This window comes from Magnolia sinica, chromosome 4 (assembly GCF_029962835.1).
Source record: "Magnolia sinica isolate HGM2019 chromosome 4, MsV1, whole genome shotgun sequence".
Lineage (NCBI taxonomy): Eukaryota > Viridiplantae > Streptophyta > Magnoliopsida > Magnoliales > Magnoliaceae > Magnolia > Magnolia sinica.
The window spans coordinates 72,491,345-72,516,511 of NC_080576.1; the positions used below are offsets into that span (position 1 = coordinate 72,491,345).

The 25,167-nt window shown below is 38.9% G+C and overlaps 1 protein-coding gene across 2 annotated transcripts in view; it reads left to right on the forward strand.

Moving 5' to 3' along the window:
* Window positions 1-980: 980 nt before the first annotated feature.
* Window positions 981-25,167, forward strand: part of LOC131243214 (ankyrin repeat domain-containing protein, chloroplastic) — a 44,019-nt gene continuing 19,832 nt past the window's right edge. Inside the window, exons 1-2 of one of the 2 annotated variants that reach the window (XM_058242389.1) lie at window positions 981-1,759; window positions 19,444-19,520. In XM_058242389.1, the coding sequence (XP_058098372.1) occupies window positions 1,045-1,759; window positions 19,444-19,520 (792 nt within the window). In that variant the 5' untranslated portion in view covers window positions 981-1,044. The remainder of the gene's footprint in view (window positions 1,760-19,443; window positions 19,521-25,167) is intronic. The other variant, XM_058242388.1, reaches the window with a different exon arrangement.

The window sequence follows — 25,167 nt, forward strand, 5'->3', positions numbered from 1 at the left end:
GCGTCTCCAAGGGCGCAGCGCGCCCTGGCTTAAGCTGCCGCCCCAGCCCGCAATGGTCCGCGCCCCGAGCCGAGCGGCAGACCGGCTCGTCGCCGTTCCGCATCCGACCGGGGCGCGTCGCCGGCCCCTATGTGTTTTATCCATACCATTCATCCATTTTTCCGGATCATTAAAGGGAATAGGCATAAAAATGAGTGCGATCCAATTCTTGAGTGGACCACTCCGCAGAAAACAGTGTTAATTAAAAATTTCCTAACGACTACCGTAATGTTATTTGCCATCCAAGCTATTGATTAGGTCACAATGACCCACATGAAGGGAAAACATGCATCAGCTTGATCCAAAACTTTTGTTGCCCTGAGAAGCTGTTAATGATAGGCTCACAATGACAGCTGTTTCTTGTGATGTGGTACAACTGGGATATGAATCTAACTCATTTTGAGCTGATGCCATAAAATGACCCGTAAACATGGATAGATGGCGTGGATTAAAGACATTCATCATGGTGGGGCCTACAGAGCACCGACGAATGATGGCTTCACCATAGGTGTTTTCTTTTTTAGTAATTATAAATAATAAATACCTTGTAAATATGGTATTTACATTTAAGTAATTAAGCTATATCATTAAGATAGTTATTAGTATATATATATATATTTTTCATTTTATGAAAAAATATGACAGAAATGAGAACAAATTATCCTTTACAATTATCTTGATTAACGAGGTAACTCCGAAAATTTATTTTGAAAGGAACCGGGACGTAGATATAGTATAAATGAGGTATTATTTTGTAAAATTTGCAAAGGAAAGAGCACGTGGTACTCATTTTCGTCAATCTAAACGGTCCAAATTAACGGATTCACTATAATGGACGATGAAATTCGTCTGCTAAGGTTGGCCGGACAATCGAATCACAGAGTTGATTGGGCATGACCATTTACGGACAACGTAAACGTTCAACCATTTGGGCATTCTACCGATGATGGGCCACAACCATTCAAAAACTGAGCCACACACCGCATTTGCAGAAGGCAGGAAGAAATGCTGCCCTCTCTCATCAAATCGCCAACCCCAACCTCCTTCCTTCTCACTCCTTCCCTCTCTCCCTCCTTCCTCTCTTTCAAAACTCCCATTCCAACCAAAACCCACCATTTTCTTCCTCTTTCCCTTCCAAAAAAATTCCTTCCTCTCTCTTGTTCCTCCTCTCAATCGCCCTTAAATGGTGATGAAGAAGAAGAAAATGTCATCGGCGACTGTCTTGTCTTTGAAGAAGGCATCTTCGACGACCCTTTCCTCCATATCGATTACGACGGAAGAATCCCTATACGAAAAAAACCGAGGCCTGTTGCAGCAGAGAGCTTGGTGCCCGACGAATGGATGGAAGCCCATGCGGAAATCAACATGACCAAGAAGGAGAAGCGGACGATTGCCAAGCAGTTGGAATTTGGGAGCCGCGTTGAGAAGAAGAGGAATAGGACAGCCCTGCCGGCTGTGTTGCTGAATATGGAGGAGCGCCAGTCGTTCAAGCCGTCACAGCTGAAGCCGGTCGTTCTCGACCACCCCGAGTATCCCCTTCCGGAAGAGGTGGAGACGAGTTCCGGTAACAATGATGGGGAATTGGGTGATGCTTCGGGCGGTAGAGTGGCGCCGAAGAATCCGAGGTTGGGAGTTGCGGATGGTAGTTTAGAGGACGTAGCGGAGTTTTTCAGGAGCAGTGACTATGAACCTGGGGCAAATGGAAACAAGAATTCCCAAGGTAGTTTCTTTGAGCACTGCTAGGTGCAATGGTGTGAGTGTGTTTTTCTGATAGTTGGCGCATACATGTGCCAAGCTGGCTTGAATGATGGAAAATGGAGATCCAAGCTGCGCATCACGTGGGCCCCACATGCTTTGGCTAAAATATCAGGTCAGTTTCCTCATGTGGCAAGCCTCAGTTTACACAATCAGTGTGCCTTCATAGCTTGCAATAAGAGCAATCCACCTGAGTTTTTATCCATCGAATCTGCATGGTGGGTTCCGCCTGATGAGCGGCTTGGTTCTCACACTTGTGCTGTGCTGGAACATGTTGAGGGCAGGGGCAACTAAATTGGATTCCAGGCATTGAGTATGCTTTGTGTTTCTCAGTATCTTTTTGGTATTGTATGGTGCTCTGCCCCAATTAGCAATGTTTTTGCTGTGGGGTCCGTATGGAATACGGGCAGGTGCATTCCCTTCTTTGTTCGAGACCATTCATCTTGTGGGCCCTGCTATGACAGGCATACTCGAGTGTCAGTACTTGAGCTTCCATTTCACCAAATATTGCTTGTATTGGCCCCGTTGAGTGTTAATAGTCTTCATGCACAATGCTTGTTCAATGTCTTTTTTCATTTTCTTCGGAAGCTGCTTATCCATATCGATATTGACTTCATCTTGCACATCAGATACGTTGTCATAGTACTTGAACAAATCTCCCACATTAAAAGTTGGTGAGATATCTAACTCATTTGGCAACTTGATCATAATATAACCATTGTTACACAACTTCTTCGTGACTCGACATAGACCCATCTTCTTTGTCTTTTGAGAGGTTACTGAAATTTTATTAAGAGGCTGCCAGAAGACGGAAAAGAATACACAATAAAATTAGGAAATAACCACTCGGATGTATCAGCAAACAAAGCTGATTTTAACCTATATGGCCCAATTTGAAACATCAACTTTGACCAAATGAATGAACTCCACAATAGAATGTCATTGTTTTGAAAGCAGGGGCTATTACGAGCCCTCCAAATGTCCGAAAATATGCCCATTGCTACAAGGCGCCAAACTACTTTTCCCTCTCAACCCACTACACCTCCATGCTAGGCCCACAAGAGGTGACACCTAGGACATGGAACAAGCTGAGGAAATACTCCTAGACTTTTGAAGTGAAACGACAATGTATAAAGAGGTGATCTATCGATTTTGCATCCCTCATGCAAATCAAACAAATGTTTGGAAGGATAAGAGATCTTCTCTGCAAGTTATCTATTGTTAACACTCTTTTTCTTCCCATAAGACAAACAAAGGCCACAATTCTTGGAGGGGCTCCGTAATGCCACTGAAGGAAAGGGAAAGAAGAAGGTGATGATGGCTTAGAGATCAAGCTATAGAACGACCTTCCGAGAAAGACCTGGAGACATGAACTCTCCAATCCATCGTATCCTCGTCATGAAAAGAGGGCACGTAGGGCTTAAGGAGGTTGAGCAAACAAAGGAACTTACCAAATTCGCCATTTGATAATGGGGCAAACCAAGATAAATGGAAGGGAAGGAGCCTCTCTTGCACCTGAAGACATTCGCCATATGAGTAAGATCTTCCTGATTGATATGGATTCCCAACATTTCGCTTTTGCATTAACATTTACTCGAAACTGCTTCAAAGTATGCTATAATTTTCCGAAGTTTGTTGACTTTAGTCATATTTGCATCAGAAAAGAGGATTGTATCATCCACGTATTGAAGGTGACTAATTTGCACCCCTGCGTCCGCGACCTTGTAACCATTGATTAAATCGTTTTCCTCTGCCATATGGAGCATCCAACTAAAAGCTTCCCCAACTACCACAAAGAGATATGAAGATAGAGGATCACCTTGTCGTATGCTGCGGGGCCCGAAAGAAATTGAAGGGCGACCCATTGATGAGGATGGAAAAAGATGGAGACTGAATGCAAGCTTGAATCCAACCCTCCACTTGTAATCACATCCCAACCTATTGAGCATATAGTCTAGGAATTCCCAATCAACATGATCATATGCCTTTTCAATATCGAGCTTGCACACTAAACTACTCCTTCCTTCTCTATGTTTGGAGTCGATACACTTGTGGGCTTATTAGGGCGGTATCTAGAATTTGCCTGCCTATTATAAAGGCGCTTTGATTTTCTGAGATGATTTTTGGAAGATCCTTTCTGAATCTTGTGGCGATAACTTTTGCTAGGATCTTATACGGACTTCCAATAAGGCTAATAGGTCTGAAATCTCTCAATAGATCCACCTCTTCAATCTTAGGGATAAGGGCTATGAATGTGGCTCCAAGGTCCTTAGAGAGATGGGTTCCAGTCCTTGCCCGAGTGGTAGACTCTGAGGAGTTTCAACACGAGGTCTTGGGTTCGAAACCCGTAGGTGGTGAAATCCCACTACGGCGTGCGTGGGTGTGTGGGTGTTAAAAAAAAAGAAAAAAGGTCCGTAGAGAGATAACTTCCGTCGAAAAATTCAGACATAAACTGACATCCTTCTTGAGCAACGGCCAAAACATTTGAAAGAATGACATTGGGAAACCATTGGGGTCGGGGGCCTTATCTCCACATATAAAGTCATAAGAAAATTTAACATCTTCTTCCGTAAAAGGTTTCTCAAGAGAATTTGCATCTTCTGAAGATCGGTGAGGGAAGGTAAGATTATCTAGCCTCGACTGCCTCCAACAATCACAAGAAAGCAAACTTTAATAGAACTGCACAAAAGAGTAAAGTATTTGGGGTTTTTTTTTTTTTTTTTTGGTAGTTTGAATATCGTCAACAACTAAATTGTTGATTCTGTTAACTCGGGCACGGGCATGGGCACTAGCCATACTATGGAAGAAACATTCTTATCCCTTTCCTTTAACCATACAACTCCAGATTGTTGAAGCCATTTGATTTCCTCTTCTTTAAAGAAAGAGGGGGTATTTAGCTGATAGCTTTAATCTTTTGATCCTTCCCTCTTTTGAAAGCTGACTTGCTTCTTCTTTCATGTCAAGCTCGTGGATTATTGTTGAGATTGACTCGAATTATTCGTGGATTTTTTGATCTCCTTTCCCTTTGACAATCTGAATAAAATCATACACATCTTCGTTTCTGATGCCAAACGACATACCAACCATCCCTCCCACTTTGTGAGGGATGTCCTTGGACCAGGTGATCTGTGCCTCATAATTTAACCTCTCTCTGGGGCTCGCGGAACCGATAGGGATCGTCGGAATCTTGGAGAGAGAATTGGCTGTGTTCCTTTCCGGTCCTTTCGTTGTGCACAGTGGAGTTACAATTAGGGCCTCTTTAAGCGAGCAGTCCTTGGGATTAATGGCTTCCAAATTAGAGGTTCTTCTTCTTCTGACATGTCGTCAGTGTTAGATTCATCGCCGAAGCCTAATACCTTGTCCTAATAGTCATCTCGGTCTTCTGCGTCATTATGCTGGTTGGACCATGGTGTAGGGACTTTTTGCTTGAATCTCCCATAGTATCTTGAAGATCGGGACTTGCTTCGCAGCAACAATACACATCTCAACTTCAAAGGTCTTTAGGCTTCCAGAAGAAGAGAAATCTTTGAAAGGAGGGCACTTTAAGGAAATAGAAGGAGCTAAAGTGTCTCTTGTGTGAATAATTAGCACATATGCCGTAAGAGAGGCTTCTCCTGCATGAGAGACGAGTTTGAGATCCGGTCCCTCACCATGTGTCAACATCTCAGCAGAAGTGGGGGCATATGTGTCGTGAGGAGACGATATCTCTTGCTTCTTTTAAAAAAGGATCGGACATCAATATAGGCTTGGAATAGGTTCGAGGCTCAGATCAAGCCTCAGAGACAACGTCGTCACGCCACAACTCTCGAGCCAGGTTCATAAGTTGTCCAGAAGTGCCAAAGATGTCCAAGCCATGATGCTTTGGATTCGAGCTTGTTGTAAGTTCCCCTTGGAAACCTTTCTTTGCCGAGATAAACCATAACTAAATCACCTTCTTTATATATCTTTTTGTGTTGGTGTTCATTTGTAGATTTTAGGTACTTGGAGTTGCTCTCATCAATCTTCATCTTCATCTGAGCCTACAAGTCTTGGATGTACTTGGCAAAGGCATCAACATCTTCACTCACTTGATATTATACCGATAATGGTTTTAAGTACATGATATGAACTTCTCCCATTTACGATCTCATATGGGAATTTTCCATTGTTACGATATATTGATCTGTTGTAGGCAAACTCGGCTTGGGTAGAGCCAAGTCCCATTGAGATACGTTGTTGCCTACAATACTCCTTAGGCGGTTACCAAGGCTTTTGTTGAATACCTCGGTTTGGCCATTTGTTTGAGGATGGCGTGCGCTAGAGAATTGAAGCCTAGTCCCCAACTGCTTTCATAAAGTGCACGAGAAGTGCTCACAAACTTCAAATCACGGTCCAGAGTTATTGTTTTTGGTACCTTGTGAAGTTGCACAAGTTCGATGAAGAATATGTTGGCAATATGTGTAATATCCATCGTTCTTCTACATGAAATGAAGTGGGGCCATCTTTAAGAAACAATCATCCACAATGAAAATTGAATATGCTCCCCTTTGACTCTTAGGACGTCCCAGAATGAGGTCCATAGAAATGTTCACCCATGGTTTGATTGGAATGGGAAGCGACGTATAAAGCCAGATATTCTGCACATGACCTTTGGAGACCTTGCATCGACAACATTATGTTACACGTTGTTCAACATTGCGGTGTAGACAGGGCAACTATATTTTTCTCCACCATGACCAATGCTTTATCTCTTCTAGAGTGTCCACCCAATCTATCTCCTTGTAGCTCAGATAGGATCTTTTACAACGATCCTTCAGGAATGCATAAGCGAGAATCCTCGAATAAATATCCATTGTGTGAGATGAATTCACACTTTGGATCTCGACCATCCACAGATCTGTTGAGCACTTTGTCAAAAATGAGGACCTACTTGTGTTGCCCTTTTAATGCAATCTAATCCCACGACCTCCATGGCGAGTGTTCCTAGTAGAACCCATGTCTTACGTAAAGCATTTGCCACTTTGTTTTGACTTCCAACTTTGTGACGCAAAAGGAAAGTATATTCCTGTAGGAAAGCTATCTACTCCGCATAAGAAGCAGTCAACTTTTGTTGGGAGTTGAAATATCTCAATGCCTTGTGGTACGGGTATAAAATGAATTCCTGATGAATCAGGTAATGTATCTAATGTCGTAATGCCATGTCCACTGCATAGAACTCGAGATTATATGTGAAGTAGTTCTTCCGTGCATTATTATACTTATCGCTAAAGAAAGTGATCGAGTTTCCTTCCTGACTCAACACCGTGCCAATATCAACATTTAAAGCGTTGCTTTAAACTTCACAGACTATTGAAATCCGGAAGCACAAGAACTAAAGCCTTTGTTATTTTCTTTTTCGGTATTGAAGCTTTGGTCTGTCGCTCTAGTCCATTTGAACTTGCCTTGGCACATGCAATCGGTGACAGGTGCGAAATTGTACTGAAATTTATATCTCCAGTAACATGTTGCAAAGTCATGGAAAGAACGGGCCTCTAAAAGGGTTCATGGGGTGGGCCACTTTTTAATGGTTTTAATTCTCTCATAGTCAACCTTGAGCCCTTTTGTAGACACAATAATACTCAAAATACATAACACTATCAACAAGGAATGAGCACTTTTTCAAGTTAACAAATAGTGACTCCTACAGTCCTACTGTAGTATATCAAATATTTGCAGTAAGTGATCAAGGTGAATGGATGAGTCACGAATAAAAATAAGAATATCATTGAAACAAACAACTAATGACTTTCCTATTAAGGGGAAACGTACCTTTGTCGTCAGCCTCATGAAAGTGCTTGGCTTATTTGAAAGGCCGAATGGTATGACGAGCCATTCCTACAACTCGTCTTGAGTCTTAAATGCTGTCTTTTACTCAACCTTGGTCCATATACATATATAATTATCTTCACTTCTCATGTCGATCTTTGAAAAGACCTTTGCTACATGCAACATATGCAGGACCAACATATAGTGACGTGCTTTCCTGAATGAAACCCTTCTATAGCAACTTAGTAACCTATTTGTGGAGCTTGGTTTGTTCGGCTACACTCATTTAGTAGTGTGCAAGATTCAGTAGACTTGAACTTGATACTATATCAGTGTGGTGTTGAATATTCCTCATAGGAAGAAGTCTAGTTGGGAGTTCTTCGGGCACCAAATCTTCGTATTCATGAAGGAGCTCTTGTATGGGAAGTAGAGCATTTGACTGTTTTGTGTCTTCTTTAGCAACCAAGACATAAATGATGCCAGTCTCTTTACTTTCTTCTTCAAACTGTTCCACATTGAGTGATTTCTGACTTTCACCTTTATCAGATTCGGATGTTGGAAGATGTTTCATTAGGTGCAAGTAGTGTTGTAGTATTGGTGTCATTACATGTCTTGTTGACCGAGGATACAGAAACTTATATCAATATCGCTGATAACATCACTGATACCCAGAAATGTATTGCTAACTGATGGAAATAATGGGAAACATGGGGTTAAGTGGTGGAATTTTTCAATGAAATTTCAGGAGATGCTAAATATACATATTTACATATTTGGGAATAATTTTTTTTCAAAAAAGAACGACACATAATAAGTTTCCATTTAATAGGGGCCTAAAGCATGTGTTGTCGTAAAAAATCAGTGCAATAGTAACCAAAATGAGTTTATTTCATACCGATAATATCCTATTGAACACAATAATTACTTAAAGTTGTTTCTAAATAAAATAAAAGAAGTTATAAATCCATGCATTCATGCATGCATGCATACATACATCCATACATACGTAAGTACATTAATACATCCATCCATACATTATATACATCTATCTATCCATCCATGTATACAGACATACATGCAAGATCCATCCAACTTCCAACCATCCATCCATCCATCCGTTAAACCAACAATCCATCCATCCATTCAACCATTCAACTATACATCCATCCATCCGTACATACACAAATACGCGATCCATCCATGCATGCATCCATGCATACATGCATACGTACATACATCCATACACGTTCATCCATCCATCCATCCATCCATTCATGCATATGTATACTTGATACATCCATCCATCCATCAATACAAACATGAATCCATGATTCATCCATACATGTGCAACACATCCATCCATCCATCCATCCATCAATAAAACATCCATTTATCTATCCATACATGCATACATAATTATGAAATAAAATAATTACTTTCTAGAAGTAGACATGATTTTTTTTTCATAATTTTTAGAACTCCAAATTCATCCATAAATTGCAAAAATGAATACGTTTTTCATGAAACAGTATCATTGTTTTTTAAATAGAATAAAATTTTTTATTATCAAAATTTTAAACAATTAAAAATTCCAAAAATGGAACGGGAGTGGTCGAAATCCACTACCCAACCAGATCTTCAAAAAAAAAAAAAAAAAAAAAAATCTTAAAAATAAATAAATCTAATTTTCTATTTTTTCTAATTTTCACGATATTTACACTAGTTTTTTCCATTCTCGATTCCCCCTCCCAAAATCAAGTATTTGATTTACAAAACCTAGAGAGGAGTGGTTGAAATCCACTCCCCAACCATATAAAAAAAAATCTAAAAAAATTGAATTTCCTATTTTTTTGAAAATTTTGTCTAATTTTCATAGTATTTACGCACATTTCCCCCCATTCTTGATTTTTCCCCTGAATGTAGGGATTAGATTCATAAAAACTGGAGACGAGTGGTAAAAAACCATTCCCCAACTAGTTCTTCAAAAAATAAAATAAAATTGAATTTCCTATTTTTTCAAAACTTTTTCTGTTTTTTTGTAGTATCTACGCACGTTTTCTCTTGTTTCAAATTTTTGATTCGAAAACACTAGAGAGGAGTGGTTGAAATCCACTTGGCAACCAGATATATTTATTTATTTCTTTTGATATCTGTAGTATTACTCACTTTTTCCTCATTCTCAATTTATCCCCCAAAAGGGAGATTAGAACCCCCCGCCACCCCCCCCCTCCCAAAAAAAGAAAAACCTTAGATCTAGAGAAGTATTTGAGAAAAACTCGATCTATTTATTTTCTACTAAATAATGCATGCGCACTGTCCATATAAAGGGGTCGACATGTATCGATGATAATATTGCTGATATAAGTCGACTTCTTGAATTTATTCACATGATACAATTGCGATATCTCAACGATATTAATACATAACGTTATCTCACCAAGAAGATATCGTCGATAGTTGGAAAAAATGCACTTATAGTGTTATCAGTATCGCTGACTTGGCGATATTGATTATATCGACGATATTATCGATAATCACAACCATCATATGGAATCATGCCTCAACTGCTTTCGAGGTTCACTGGGTTATGCCAGGTTCAATTCGGGACCTCCTTTGGGCGTGGCACGGGGGAAAGAGGGAAACAAAGACCACATTCTAGCTGGCTCCTAACATTGCTGGTTGTTTGGTGGTCGATTTGGGTTGAAAGAAATAACAGGCACTTCCAGGACTCCTCTCGTTCAGTTGAGTACGTGGCAGAGGTTGTTTTAATTTTGGTTGCTGATTGGAAAGGCTCTAGTTCGGCTCGGGTGTAAGCTTCCACCTCTGGTGGTTGGCGGGTTGTCTTTCTTTTTTCATTGTATTCTTTGCTGCTAGTTTTTTGCAAGCGGCTTTCTAATAAAATTATCACTCTTAAAAAAATATCATCGATACTCAGAACACTAGGTGTAATGTGATATTAACACTATCCTTGACAAATTAATAGATGTTAGCCCGAGTCGAAGTGTCAAACACACCATATCTGATCCCACAACCATGATCTCCCTAAAAAAATGTGGCACACATCCATAGGGACCGCATCACACCACACCTCATCCTTGTGCTAAGGTCTAGTAGAGAACGAAGCTAAGGAGTTAACAAAAGTTTCTCTTCCTTACTTAAACTAACAAATCTGGTGTGGGTGTGAATGCTTGTGTTCTTTGAGTTTTAATACCTACAATTTATTGTGAGACAATGTTCTCATTTCCATTTACTAAAATTGTGCATATCTTCCCACTAGAAGTGTAAGTGTTGTGAAAGATATAGTCTCTTCCTAGAGGAGGAGAGAATTTGAGAAAGAGAGAGTATGAGAGAAAAAGAGCACTTAGGGTTGGGACGCCTAGCCCTATCTTATTAATAATAAGAGGAGAAAAAGTACAATTATTTATATGCCCTTAATATGAAGGAAAGACTAAAGAAAGAGTAAGGGGTAAATAAGGAAAGCAAAAAGTAAAAATAAAAGGGAAAAGAGATAAGGATTAAGGCCCATAATACATAAGGCCCCCACATTGGACATGTGGCCCCAGTCATAGGTCCACACGCACATATGCCTACATGTTGCAACCATCGCCCCTCATCAATCACTCGAGGCATTGATAGCATGGTTCATTGGATAAGTAATGACTCACCCTTGTTGCCATACATGTTTGCTGCATCTTCCCCAATATGCATCCCATCATCATATTTGTATTCTTCATATTTTGTGTCATCTTCAACTTTCATTTGCTTGTGGTCGGGAGTATCTTCAACATATTCTCCTTCCTTAGGCTACGTTAATTGTGGACTGATGTTCAAGGCAGTGAAAAGAATAATGTTTCGGTTGCCCACTCTTAAAGGACATGAAATGAATGTTGTTTTGCCCCGTCTTGGGCGAACTAGCCCCCTGTCCATAACCATCTCACCCTGGGTTGGGGTTTGGCTTCATAGTTGAACGTTGGCCATTGTCTCCTAACTTATGGGTGGCCCTGTGGTTGCCTTACATGGGAAGTTAGTGTAATGCCCCAACGTTGATGACGATCTTCATGGGGTACCAAATCGTCTCCTAAGTCTCAAATTAATTATCTTATCGGCTTTTAATGCAAGTGTGTATGCATCGGACATCTTAAATACATTTTTGAAATCCAATTCATTTCTGATGTCTGGGTTAAGATCATTAATATGTCTTGAAATCCTTTGGTCTTCATACTCACGAAAGCTTTCTCCTGATGTTAATGTATGAAACTCCTCGGTGTATACAATTATCGATTTGTTTCGATGTAAATTGGAATATTTTTAATAGGGGCCACATACAAAGTTGCGGGTAGGAATTTCTTTTCTTTTCTTTTCGTTTTTTTTTTTTTTTTTTTTTTTTTTAAACTTCTTATTCTTTTTCAAAGAATTTATTTTCTCCTTACCTTGATGGATTTATTTAGCTTGGAGATAGTCTCGCCGTGCCAATGCGTGATCAGAAAACTTTATAGCTAATAATGCAACCTTTTGATTGTCTGTGATTTCCTTGTTATCGAGCACTTTTTCCACCTTGTGTGGCCAATCAGTGAAGTTACCAACATGCAACCGACCATGGAATCTTAAAATTTCTACCTTAATTTTAGGTTCTCTGTCACATTCCAATAATAGAAGGATTCGATGATTGGTGTCTTCACAAGTCAGGGCTACCTGTTGTTGGTTAGGACCTTTGTGCAGACCTTCCCCTATGTATCCATGTGCTCCAACTTTGGTCTCCGAGTTCCCTTCACGTTAGAGATCTCTCACTTCATTACTGAGATGACCCATGGTTTAGAGAGGGAAGGCCTATGGTCCAAAGAGAGGGCCCACAGTCCATAAATATGTGTTTGCACTTCCCATCAAGTTGAGGCATAGATATCAATCCTATCTGGCTTGTCAAGAATGTGCCGTCCAACTTCAAATGGTAAGAGCATTTGTGAAGATGTCCACAAGTTCAGTAGATGGAAAGGAAATAAAAATAATGTCAGCAACAACTTTCTCATGAATAAAATGATAATCGGCTTCAATGTGTCTTGTCTACTCATGAAAAATATGATTAGATGCTATATGAATTATAGCTTGATTGTCACAATATATAAGCATAGTAGTCTTTACTAGAATTTCCAATTCAGTAACAAAATTTTTAAACCACAAAATTTCACATGTAGTATTTGCCACAGCATAGTACTCAGTCTCAACACTGGATCATGCAACAATTGTATGCTTTTTAGTCTTCCAAGTAACAAGATTACCTCCGAAAAGAAGTACAATATCTTGTTATAAAGTGTCAATCATCTGACGAACTTGCCTAATATGTTAATGTACATCAGGATAGCTTTCAATATCAAGATTATTGTGACAATGAAACAAGATGTTACGTCTTACAGAAGATTTAATGTAGTGCAACATGCAACGAACTGTCTCAAGATGATTTGATCGAGGAGCATGCATGAACTAGCTAACCAAACTCACTGCATAAGATATATCTGGATGAGTAATAGTCAAATATATCAACCGACCAACCAAATGCTGGTACATATGAGGATCATCAGAAAGTTCCCCTTCATCAACCCAAAGCTTCTTATGAACTTCTAACAGAGAGTCAATAGGTTTGACACCAAGATTACTAGTTGAAGTAAAAAAAATCATGGGTGGATTTTTGTTGAGATAAAAGGATGCCTTTCTTAGAGCGAGAGATTTCAATTATTAGAAAGTATGTTAGTGGTCCCAAATCTTTGATGAAAAAAAATTACTCAGATAGTTTCAGCTCAAAAATTGCATTAACATCATCCTACCTGTAACAATGATATCGTCCACATATACACTCACAATGATGGTATCTTGTATATGCTGCTTAACAAACACAAAATGATCAGGGTAAATGTGAGTAGATTCAATACGAATTGTGGCCCCACTAAACTTCTCAAATAAGTTTTAAGGTGCCTGCTTCAAACCATTTATAGCCTTCTTAAGACAACATACTTTTATTTCCTCCTCATCCCTACCGAATTCATCGTAGTAATTAGAGCAAAAGACTCATAATTATCTTTAGCATATGTCTGTGTAAACCATACAAGACAAGCTTGATATCGAACCACACTACTATCAGGGTTGTATTTATGAGCATACACCCAACGATACTCCACCAGAATCTTCCTAACTTTGTAAATTGGCCATCTCCCATGTATGTTTCCTTTTAAGAGGAGCCATCTCCTCCATAGTTTGTAATCATAGAGGTGAATTAAGAGCCTCTTAAAGATTTTTAGGAATAGAGGGAGAAGAACACTCAATGGCAGAAATAAGGACTTGTGAACTGGAGACAGCATTATAGGAAACAAACCGTTCAATAGGATGAGCAATATACCGTCCTTTGGCTTTTCTGATAGCAACAGGCAAATCCAAGGATGAGCCTAAATATAGATCAATATAAATAAGTAGGCATATAGGAACACTATCAATACCTATTGTTGAAGGAGCATGCTTCGTGGTGACCTAAAGAAGAATTGGAGTACGAACATTCCTTCTTTCATACACTGTTACGTCTAGTTTAGTCGATTGTGAATAAAAAAACAATCTTATCTTTAATACTATCAGGTTTAGAAGGAACATAAACAATCAGATCAAACTGAAGAATAGGAACAAGAACCATAGAATTGTGCTCGCAGAAAAATACAGAGGGCATTCAACAAACTTAACATCCATAAAGACAACACTTTTCACTAACCGGATCAAAACACTTATACCCCTTTTGTTATGACGAATATGCAAAGAAAATGCATTTGATGGCTTGATTTGATAATTTATTTCAACCAGGATCAATATTATAGACATACCAAACACGCTCAAAGACCCACAATGGGATTCAAGGATAAGATAGAATGCCGAAAAATATTGAATAGGAGACCGACCAGAAAGAACATAAGTAGGCAAACGATTAATCAAGTACCATGCAGTGAGGACAACATCCGACCAAAAAGATTTAGGAATATGCATATCTATGAGAAGAGCACGATTAACTTTTAAGAGATGTCTGCTATTTCTTTCAACAATTCCATTTTGCTGCAGGGTATACGCACAAATGGTTTGAGAACTAATACCATGCACCTGAAGATAAGATATCATGGAATGGGAAAGATATTCCCTTGCATTATTGGTACGAAGAATACTAAAATATTCGTATTAAATTGATTTTTTAACCCAACTAAGAAACTTTAAAAATAGAGCAAACCTCATCTCTATTTTTCATCAAATAAATCCACGTCATATGAGAAGCATTATGAAAAAAGAGACAATAATTAAATCCATTAAAGCTATGGGAATTGGCCCCATACATCAGCATGAACCAAAGAAAAAGTTCTACTCAACTTTTTTTTCGATAAGATAATAAATAGGCTTGTGATCTTTGACTAAAACACAAGTTTCACATTATAACTTCTTGATACCATTATATTCAACTGACTGAGGTAACAAAGACTGTAAAACTAAACTAGAAGGATGACCACATTGATAGTGCCTGATATAAAGTTATTCCTTTTTCACCCAAGATACCCACTAAACTAAGTTGAAGAATTCAAATGAAGAATGTATAATCCATCCTTCTCAGGTCCACCACTAAGCAACTACTTCATCTTCAGATCCTGAAGGACACAATGATCAAGAAAAAATGTCACACAACAATTTAGGTCCTTTGTGATCTGATTAACGAACAACAAATTATAAGCAACATTAGGAACTAATAAATGGAGGACAAGGAGAACGATGGTGAAATGGAAACAATACCCATTCCCCCAATAGGTGATAAGATATCATTTGCTAATTTCGCAAGACCTAAATTAGTATTTGGGGTAAATGAAGAAAAAGAAATAGATGTACCTATCACATGATTAGTAATACTCGCATTAATTACTCAAGGACTTGATGTAGAAGTAATGTGAAAGGTTATGAAAGTATTACCTGCCTGAGCCAAAGATGTAGATGGAGAGACCTTATTCTGAGTGGCATTCCTTAGTAAGGCATCATACTGATTTTTCGAGAGTTGAAACACATTATTGGCTAATGGAATCACAAGTGAATTTGCTAATAGCACAATGTCCCCAACAGAACCCTGAAAATCCTTACCATCTGTAGCTGTAGAATTAGCAGTTCAACCTTGAGGTTGACCATGAATGACCCAATAATATCAATGGTATGATTATATCTATCACAGTGAGTGCACAGATGATCCATACCACAATCACGACCAATACCACAAACACAACCTTGGCCACCATCACGGCCTCTTCTTCCTGTACCTCTACATCAGCTATCACCAATATTATTAAAATTCCTAAATCTCGTCAATATGGCGAATTTCGTAACCACAATCAATCACACAGTTGGACAACACTTCTCATATTCTAAAAGCAAAGCGTATACATTGTTAAGCGAAGGTAAGTACGGGAACTAAGAATCTGAGCTCGAGTAGGTTCAAACTCAGAATTTTGACCTGTAAACAATTCAAATATCCATTTTCTTCTCAACACTTCTTTTATATACTTTTGCATCTATAAAACAAACAAATTGAAAATCATCCAGAAATACAAATTTTGCCACAAACCATGCATCTTTGTAGAATGATTAGACATTGATGTCTTTTTCTATCTCAACTCTCAAATGACTAATCTCTTGATAAATATTATAAATTGGGGCCATATTGGTTTGATCAGCATACAATTTGAAAGTAGCCAACCAAATTTCACACGCAGTGGACAACGAAAAGTCTTTCACTAATCTTTGGTTCTATAAAATTCAGGAGCCATGACAGAACTAATAAATCATTTAATTCTATTATCCATAAGAATGATTAGTCACAGGAGGCTTCACTATACTGCCATCTATATATCATCACTTTTGTTTTCCTCCAACAAATAACTCAATAAGTTTTTACTATTGAAGGTAATTGCTGGACATTTTTAATCCAGGATTCTCAAAATGAACAACCAACCTCTTCATCTTGGAGGTGATGGGATCAATTGTCTCGAATATTGATGATGAAGCGATATTTAATCCCAAACAATTAGAAGGGTACTAAATTTCAGGACTTCACATTAATTAATACAAAAAAACTGCTAAAATCAACTATTACTTTTCACAGTAAAAAAAAAAAAAAAAGAGGACCCAAAAAATTCAAAAAAGGCACCAATGATCGTAGTTCTAAACCAAATACCAAAGATGAGAAGGGGGATATTACAGCTAAATTCACTAGATATCAAAAAATCTTGATAATCTTAAAAAAGAAATACAAACCTCAAATACCTTCTTGTTGGCTACAAAAGAATCTATATAAATCGGGACAAAAAGAACCCAAAAAACTATCTAAACAAAAATATCCAGCAAACTGTAGCTGCCACTAATCAGTTTCTAAAAAAGTTGATAGAAAATGCCCCAAAAACTCGATCAAAACTGAATGTCCGGCAAGCCTTGAAAAAAATAATAATTCAGAAACTGCCGCAAGATCCTCCTTATTAATCATATTTAATTGCTGATTAGGTTGCAACGAGTCTCAAACCGAGATAAAAATCTGAGAAGAAGAAAGAAAAGAAGAGGAAAGAAGAAAAAGGTGACAAAAAAAGTGAGATCAAGAAGGGAGGAATAGGAGAAAAACATAGAAGCTTTTTTTGCTTTGATATCATATCAGAGAGAAAAAAGCCTTTGGAAGATGAAACTCTGACTAGAGCTGAAAGTCCAGCCCCCTTATTTATATCAAGTGATGTCTCAAATTACATAAAATACCCCTGGAACCAAGGGCAAAAGAGGAAAAACAAAAGAAAGAAAATAACAAGAGGAAAATGGGAGATGGCTCATGATCTAGGGAGGGAAAGCCGATGGTCTAGAGAGAGAAGGCCCATAGTCTAGAGAGAGGGCCCACTGTCTAGAAATATGTGTCTACCAATAGTCAATAGTCAAACAACATGAACTATCTCTTATAACTGTGGAATATACACTTGACAATTGTTTTTATTTTATTTTAATTAAAAAAAAGGAAATGGTTTTATTTATTTATTTAAGCTAAGAGAAGAAGCCTGTTGCTTTGGGAGAGTTTTTATTCATTTCCATGGTTTTCTGTTTTCTAATAGAGGGGCATTTTCACACCGGGCTCGAGTGGGGTGGTCTGTGGGATGTAGGGGCACACTCGGGGTGGGCGGGCCTCATCCGTGTGAGGTGGGTGGCACGTGTGAAGTGGGGCCCACGAGGGGGGTTCGATCGAAGTCCTAACCCATGGGATGTGGTACCTGGGCTATGAGATAAATGGATTAATTCACCATGCTCTATTAGTTCGAGCTTTTAGAGCAAGCGGTTAATTGTTCTGCATCAAAGTGGTATCAGAGCGGGAGGTCTTGTGTTCAAGACTCCTCACTGGGGTTGATTAATGCAGAGGCATTTTCACATCGGGCTCGAGTGGGGTGGCTTGTGGGATGTAGGGGCACACTCGGGGTGGGTGGCCCGTGTGAGGTGGGCCTCATCCGTGTGAGGTAGGTGGCACGTGTGAAGCGGAACCCATTTGAATTGGGGCCCATGAGGGGAGTTCGGCTGAGGTCCTAACCCATGGGATGTGGGGCCTGGGCTATGAGATAAAGTGATTGATTTGCCATGCGCTTTCAGTTTGAGCTTTTAGAGCAAGTGGTTAATTGTCCTGCATCATTTTCTCTCTAAACAAACAAAGACATATTGTGAAGGGAAATATGACTTCAGAAGGGATTTTGGAATTGACTAAGGATGCAAAAGATCCTCCTTGAAAGAGGATCCCATGAAGAATCCATGACATCACAACCGACAATGTAGAACCATCATGTCCAGACTTCACGGATGGATCCTCCATGAAAGATGACCTCGTAGTAGAAGAAGAGAATGTGTTCCTATCCAGTTGACTGTGGTGGACCACATGCTGTCTATGCAAGAAAATGCTCGACCAAAGAGAAAACTCATGGATTTTTTTATTGGTGATGGCAAGGGAAATCATATTGCTCTTGAAAGATGAAAAGAATCTGATGCACATATTAATTCTTCAATATTCCCTTTCAATGAACAATCAGAGACAACCATGATTGGTAGTTGTAAAGGTTTCGGAAGAGTGAAATCGTGGAAAATCTTATGGGTTTGAAGAAGGGTATCTTGAAATTTGGACCCTCCTGATTGTGTTATTGAATCTCATAATTATGTGTCATTGACGTAGGTGGTGTTCACAAGAGCTGCCCGAATGCTCCACCATTTCCAAAATGGGGCCGACCATCCGCCTGGCAACATGGCACACATGAGCCTAATCAAGAATGTCCAGGTCATAGACTCCATCGTGGACGGAGCATATACCAAAAGTCACACTTATCAGATGACCATAACCATCCAATTGGTGGTCATCAAATGATCCTCATCACACTTCCTGGCTTATTCTTCATTTACATTCCCTGCAGATTGAGTCATTGATTTGCATGTATGCTACTTAACAGATGAGTCGCCACCATCAGAGAAGTCATGAAAACAAATACCAGTCTAAAAATGAATGTCATTAGCAAGGCTATCATAAGTCCCTTGTTTCCTTCCTCTTCTTTTTTTCGTTCACTATCTCTCATTTCTTTCTTTCTTCCTTCATTTTGTCTCATTTTGTTCTGCATCACAATGGGCCACACTAGAATGATCCAAATTATTGAATGGTTGACCCTTCCTGCACAGAATGCTGCCAGTGATACAAACATCAAGTAACTAAGGTTATGCACTGTATGTTTCCTTTCAATATTGTACTTTCCTTTTGTACTGGATTGGTCTTCAAAGTTGAGCCCTGAAGATGCTACTGCATGCTTAAATGAGCAGGTCCGCGTAAGTTGTTTACAAAGGAGGAAAAAGTTCTCTTGAACAAACGGATACCTAATTTGGCAGATGCTACCTCAGTAAGATCCCTATATTGAATGCATTTCACCTGTGTTCTTGTTTTGTGTGGTTAATATTTAGATACCTGTTTGTTGGATATTATATTTGGTACGATTTTGAACAAATATTTGGACTTGGTTTTCATACCTTCATTGCATTGTTAATTGTGGTATTGACTGCTATACACTGGAAATATTATATGTCGGAGAGCCAAAGTTGCAAACATGTTGTTTACTGCTTTCTTTGTCGTTTACATCTGGGACCTGCATCCAATATCTCCCAAAGAGCATTTGTGCCTCTACACCTTTTTTTTTTTTCTTTGTGTGAAAATATAGTAAGAAATCTTTTACGCAATAAGGTCACGGTGGGAACTTTGGTTGTGGAAAGTAGGTCACTCTAGGCAATGAGAATGACAAACACTCATACTGGGTCTTATCTTTGCAAAAAGTTTGGGGACTGACTTTGGTTTCTCGCTACCTGATAGAGTTAAAGTCATGTATGGTCTGAATCTGCCAAAATGAGGAAACTACTCTACATGCTCTGATACCGTGCCACGAATCAATCTCCCCTTCAAAGTTGAATAGAGATTGTTCATTTAATGACTATGATCCGTCTTGAAGGAATTTGGTCCTGTTGTTTCCATTGATGGGAGTGACATGCCGACACCCACTCCTATATGCTGATGCAGTACCAAGCAGGATCATACATATAATTTATTCGTATCATCGTATGGTTCATAATGCATTAAGTTGTTAACTATGAAGCTGCAAATAATGATATTGAGTGCTTGAAGATTGAGTGGGGGCTTCTGTGTGCTCCATGGGAATGATAGGGATATTTCCAATATATCAAAATGCATTTGATACATTATCGTTGTCGTCGTCGTCGTCATCATCGTCGTCGTCGTCGTCATCGTCGTCTCAGCCTTCCCAACTAATTGGGGTCATAAACCCTATTCCACATATTAGATGATGCCACAAATACAGCTTTCACCACCTGATATACATGAATCAGGTGCTCTTATGTGTAAAGGGGTTGGGGCGACATGAATCCTTTTTTGCCACTCCACTTTATCAAGGACCATAACTTTAGTTAGACCATAGGTCATCAAGTATTTTCTTTCTACCTCCACCCACATCCTTTTGGGTCTTCCTTTTGCCCTTTTAGAGCCTTCAACTTGTACGAACTCACTCCTCACTGGCGCAGTTTTTGGTCTCCATTGCACATGACCAAACCATCTAAGTCTACTTTCCCTCATCTTGTTACCTATTGGGGCTACTCCTAATGCATTCATTTCTAATTCTACCATTGTCTTGCTACTCATCCATGTCAACATCCTCATTTAAGATACACTCATCCTATGGACACATTGTTCCTTAATTGCCAATTGTACCATAAGTCATGCTGGTCTTATAGCCATCCTATAAAATTTCCTTTTCAATTTGAGTGGTACACAATGTTTACATAAAACTCTAGAGGCACATCTCCATTTCTTCCACCTCACTTGAACTCTATGGGCAACATCTTTCTCAATCTCTCCACTGTCATTAATCATCGACCCAAGATATTGAAAGTAGTCATTTCGGGTAACTTCCTCGCCAGTAATCTTTACTAGTTCCTCGTTCCCACTCCGTTTATTACTAAAATTGCATTCTATGTACTATGTTTTTGTCTGATTAATTTTAAATCCTATAGATGCTAAAGCACCTCCACCCCCCTCTCTTGTTTATCAAAACTATGCCATCTGCAAACAACATACACCATAGGATCTCTTCTTACAAGTGCCTTGTTAACTCGTCCATAACCAATGTGAAAAGGTATGGGCATCCTGACCCTTGGTGAAAGCCTACACTAATTGGGAACTCACTTGTCTGTCCACTAGTGGTCCTTCCATTTGTTATTGCTCCCTCACACATATCCTTAATCATGTCAATATATCCTCTTGAAACACCTCTCCCAACACTCACCATATTAACTCTCTAGGGGCACTATCATTGGCTTTCTCTAAGTCAATAAAGACCATATAGAGATCCTTCCTCCTGTTGCTATATTTCTCCATCAATTGTCTAAGTAGGAACATAGCTTCAGTGGTAGACCTCCATGGCATGAAACTAAACTGATTTTTTGATACATTCGTCTCATGACTTAATCTTTTCTCAATCACTCATTCCAAAAGTTTTATATTATGGAACTATGGTACATTAGTTTATTCCCTCGATAGTTATTGCAGCTCTGTATGTGTCTTTTATTCTTATAAATAGGCACTGTAGTACTTTTCCTCCATTCGTCTAGCATTCTCTTCGATGTTACAATCTTGTTGAACAATTTTGTAAATCAAAATCACATAGAATCTTCCATACACTTTCAAACCTCTATTGGTATACCATTGGTCGAAGGACCTTTCCTATTTTCATCTTTCTTAAAGCTTCTCTCACTTCAGATATCCAAATCCTATGAAAGTATGTATGGACTCTGACGTTATTTGAGTTTATGGTTCCTTCTTTTTCCATGCTCTCAGAGTGATTGTCATTTAACAAGTTTTGAAAATAGCTTCTCCACATTTCATTGATCTTATTGTCCCTGACTAGCACCCTCGGCCTTGGGTCATTATTCTTAGTGCATAAGACATGATCTAGGTCCCTTCCTCTCTCATTTTTGCAAGTTTGAAGACATCTTTCTCACCTATCTCCAATTTATTGTAAAGATCATCATAAGCCCTAAGTTTAGTGACTTACTACTTTCTTAGCAATCTTTTTGTCATTTCTTTATTGTTCAAGATTTTCATTGTTTTTAGTCCCTCATCAGGCTTTTTAAACATGCATGTTTCTCGTTAATAGCTTTTTATACATCGTCATTCTACTACCAAGTTTCCTTATTCCTTCTAAATGCTCCTAAAACATCTTTTACTTCCTGGACATTCCACTTTTCTTCTTCCATCAATTTAATTCTGAATAACATAGTTCTCTCTCCTTTAAATTCCACCACCTACTTTTTGGACACCTATTAATTTCATTTCCTTTCTTTCATTCCTTAATGTAAACATCCATAACCATTAACCTATGTTGTGCAATCAAACTCTCTCCCGGTATCACCTGCAGTCATATCGATCGTTCTGTCTTCCAAAGTAGAAAGAAATCTATTTGGCTTATAATCAACCTATGTAAATGTAATAGACTATTAAATTGCACTTGTTCGTAAGTAACTAACCCATGTAATAGTCTATTACATTGTGCCTATGGGGGTTTTATGCTCTCATTGCTGATTGCCAGCCCAGATAAAGGAAGGTTGCATCAGGTTGGCAGCAGGCATCAAACTTATGCTAAAACTTCCAACATAAATTCGAACAACATGCGATCTCGTAGATAAACAACTTCAATTATGGGGCCCTTCTGACCCAAAGTTCAGATAAATGTTGACTTTTGAAGGATATAATTTGATCTTTAACTTCATGATTGTTGCCCATCGATGATTGTACACGTTACAACGTCAAAATGGGACTGTAGGTTCTGATATTGTTTGTTAATTAACAAAGTGGGGTTTGGCTCCAGTGCATGTGAAAATGCCTATGGTTCTTTCGCAGAGTTAACTGGTTAATCTTCTAGAAAAAGAAGAAGAATCCAATTATCTCCCAAACAAGATACGTATTTTGCTGGATTTGCAAGATTCTGAAGTAGAATGGATAGATTGGTTGTCTTGTAGATTGTGTAATTTACAGGGATTGAACTTTATATATTTGATTGTACTTATGTTGGTGATTTGTCCTTTGAGGAATGAAATATCAAAGAGAAGTATATGGCTGATGGGTAGTCATGTTGCAGGACCTTCATGATGATACTTTTTACCACTTCTGCGACAGAGGAGAATTTCCCCATAAAACTCATTGCATATTTCTCCACTCCCAACATTAAGATACTTCTAATAATGATGCATAACAAACATCTCAACCACTCCCAACATCAAGATACTTCTAATCATGATGCATAACAGACATCTCAACCTCCTGTTTGCAGAAGACACATTTCACCTGAGCCATATACTGGAACCATGTCCTATTGCCACGGGCATCACTAAAGAGATGAAACCTGTCTTGTTCACAGATCCTCAAAATCACATTCTGCGAGATGATGCTCTTTTTTTTTTTTTTTCTTCCCGTCTTGTCTTTTGTCTTCTTCTTCTTCTTCTTCTTCTTTATTTGAACTAGTAGCCACTTTTGGTCGTGGTCTGTAATGGTGATCCTGGCGAAAGCCAGGGAAAAGGGTGGGTAGTAGGATCCTGAAATTTTAATTTGGAACAAGAGGTCAATACCTCCATTTTCTTCAAGGATCTGACCAAAATGCTGGAAGTCTCGACAAATCAGTTTGTTCAGTTGGTATGAATGCATTCATCAGCACTTTTTTGAATGCCAAGAATTCCTTAGTATGGCCAGTAAGGCTGTCCCTAGAATTGAAATTGTCTAATTGCAGAAATCTGGAATCCACAAGCAAAGAAATAATAAGATAGAAAAAAGGACTGTGAGCAGATTTGTTCAACAACCTACTTACTAGTGACACTAGCATACACCACAATCCTCCCTTCTTTACTATCCTATATAAAAAGAAAGACCTCAGAATTTTGTTTCAGAACAAAAAAGAATCATGGAACTGTCTCAACATGCAGGGCTTATGAGTCTGTTTGTAGGCTTGTGTGCATAGGAAACCTTTTGGGATTCAAAGTACTCCCAATTGGTGCCAAACTGCCAATGCCTCATCAAAAGCAATTCTAATTACATTCAAATGTTATTAAAATATCTACTCTTCTAGAAAATAAGTAAAAACTAAGACTTCAAAATCTATTTTCGAGAATTAATGAAATTTATTTAAGCAGAGAGCCAACAGACAAACAATAGACAAACAACACCCTGACAACCAAGTGATCACAAGAGTGATGAGGTGGTCATCAGCCCTGACAAATCTCCAATAGACTCTAAATTACATCTGGCCAAATTTGGCGCCCCTTAAATTCGGCACCCCTTTCAGCCCAGGAAACAACCTTCCTACATGCCTGGAGGAAAACCTCATTCATTATGGAAGGTTATGCTCCTAGCAGTGCTAGTTCCCACAGGGATCTCCTTCTCTTGCCTGTGTACTTTCTGAGTCTTGACTTCTTTGAAGAAGGCCCCAGTAGAATTTGGCAACAGCCAAACATGCCCAACTACATTAAAAATCTCCACTGATTTCACGTCATGAAACATAAGACGTAAACATTGCTAATAAATGTTTTTCCACTCACATAATTCACTGTGGTGGATGGCATTGGACATATGCAGCAGGGTCACCCCACCATTAAAATGGGATGCCCAAAAAAGCATGCCGATCCAACATCATCAGGTGGGCTCCATGTGAATTTGGAGGATTTTGGGTGGTTGTCCATTATTTCCTATGGTGTAACCCACCTGATGGTTGGATCAACCTGATTATTGGGGTATCCTATTTTCATAGTTGAAGCTGACCCAGTTTGTGTATGACATTTAATCTCTCCAACAGTTCCGCCACACCATGATGTATGCCTAGTGCGAAAATCAAGTCAATCGTATCATCAGGTGGGCCTGGGCCATACCATAGAAGGTAATGCACAACCTTCCAAAACCTCCAAACTCAAGTTGTGGTCCACCGGATACTTGGGCTGGCC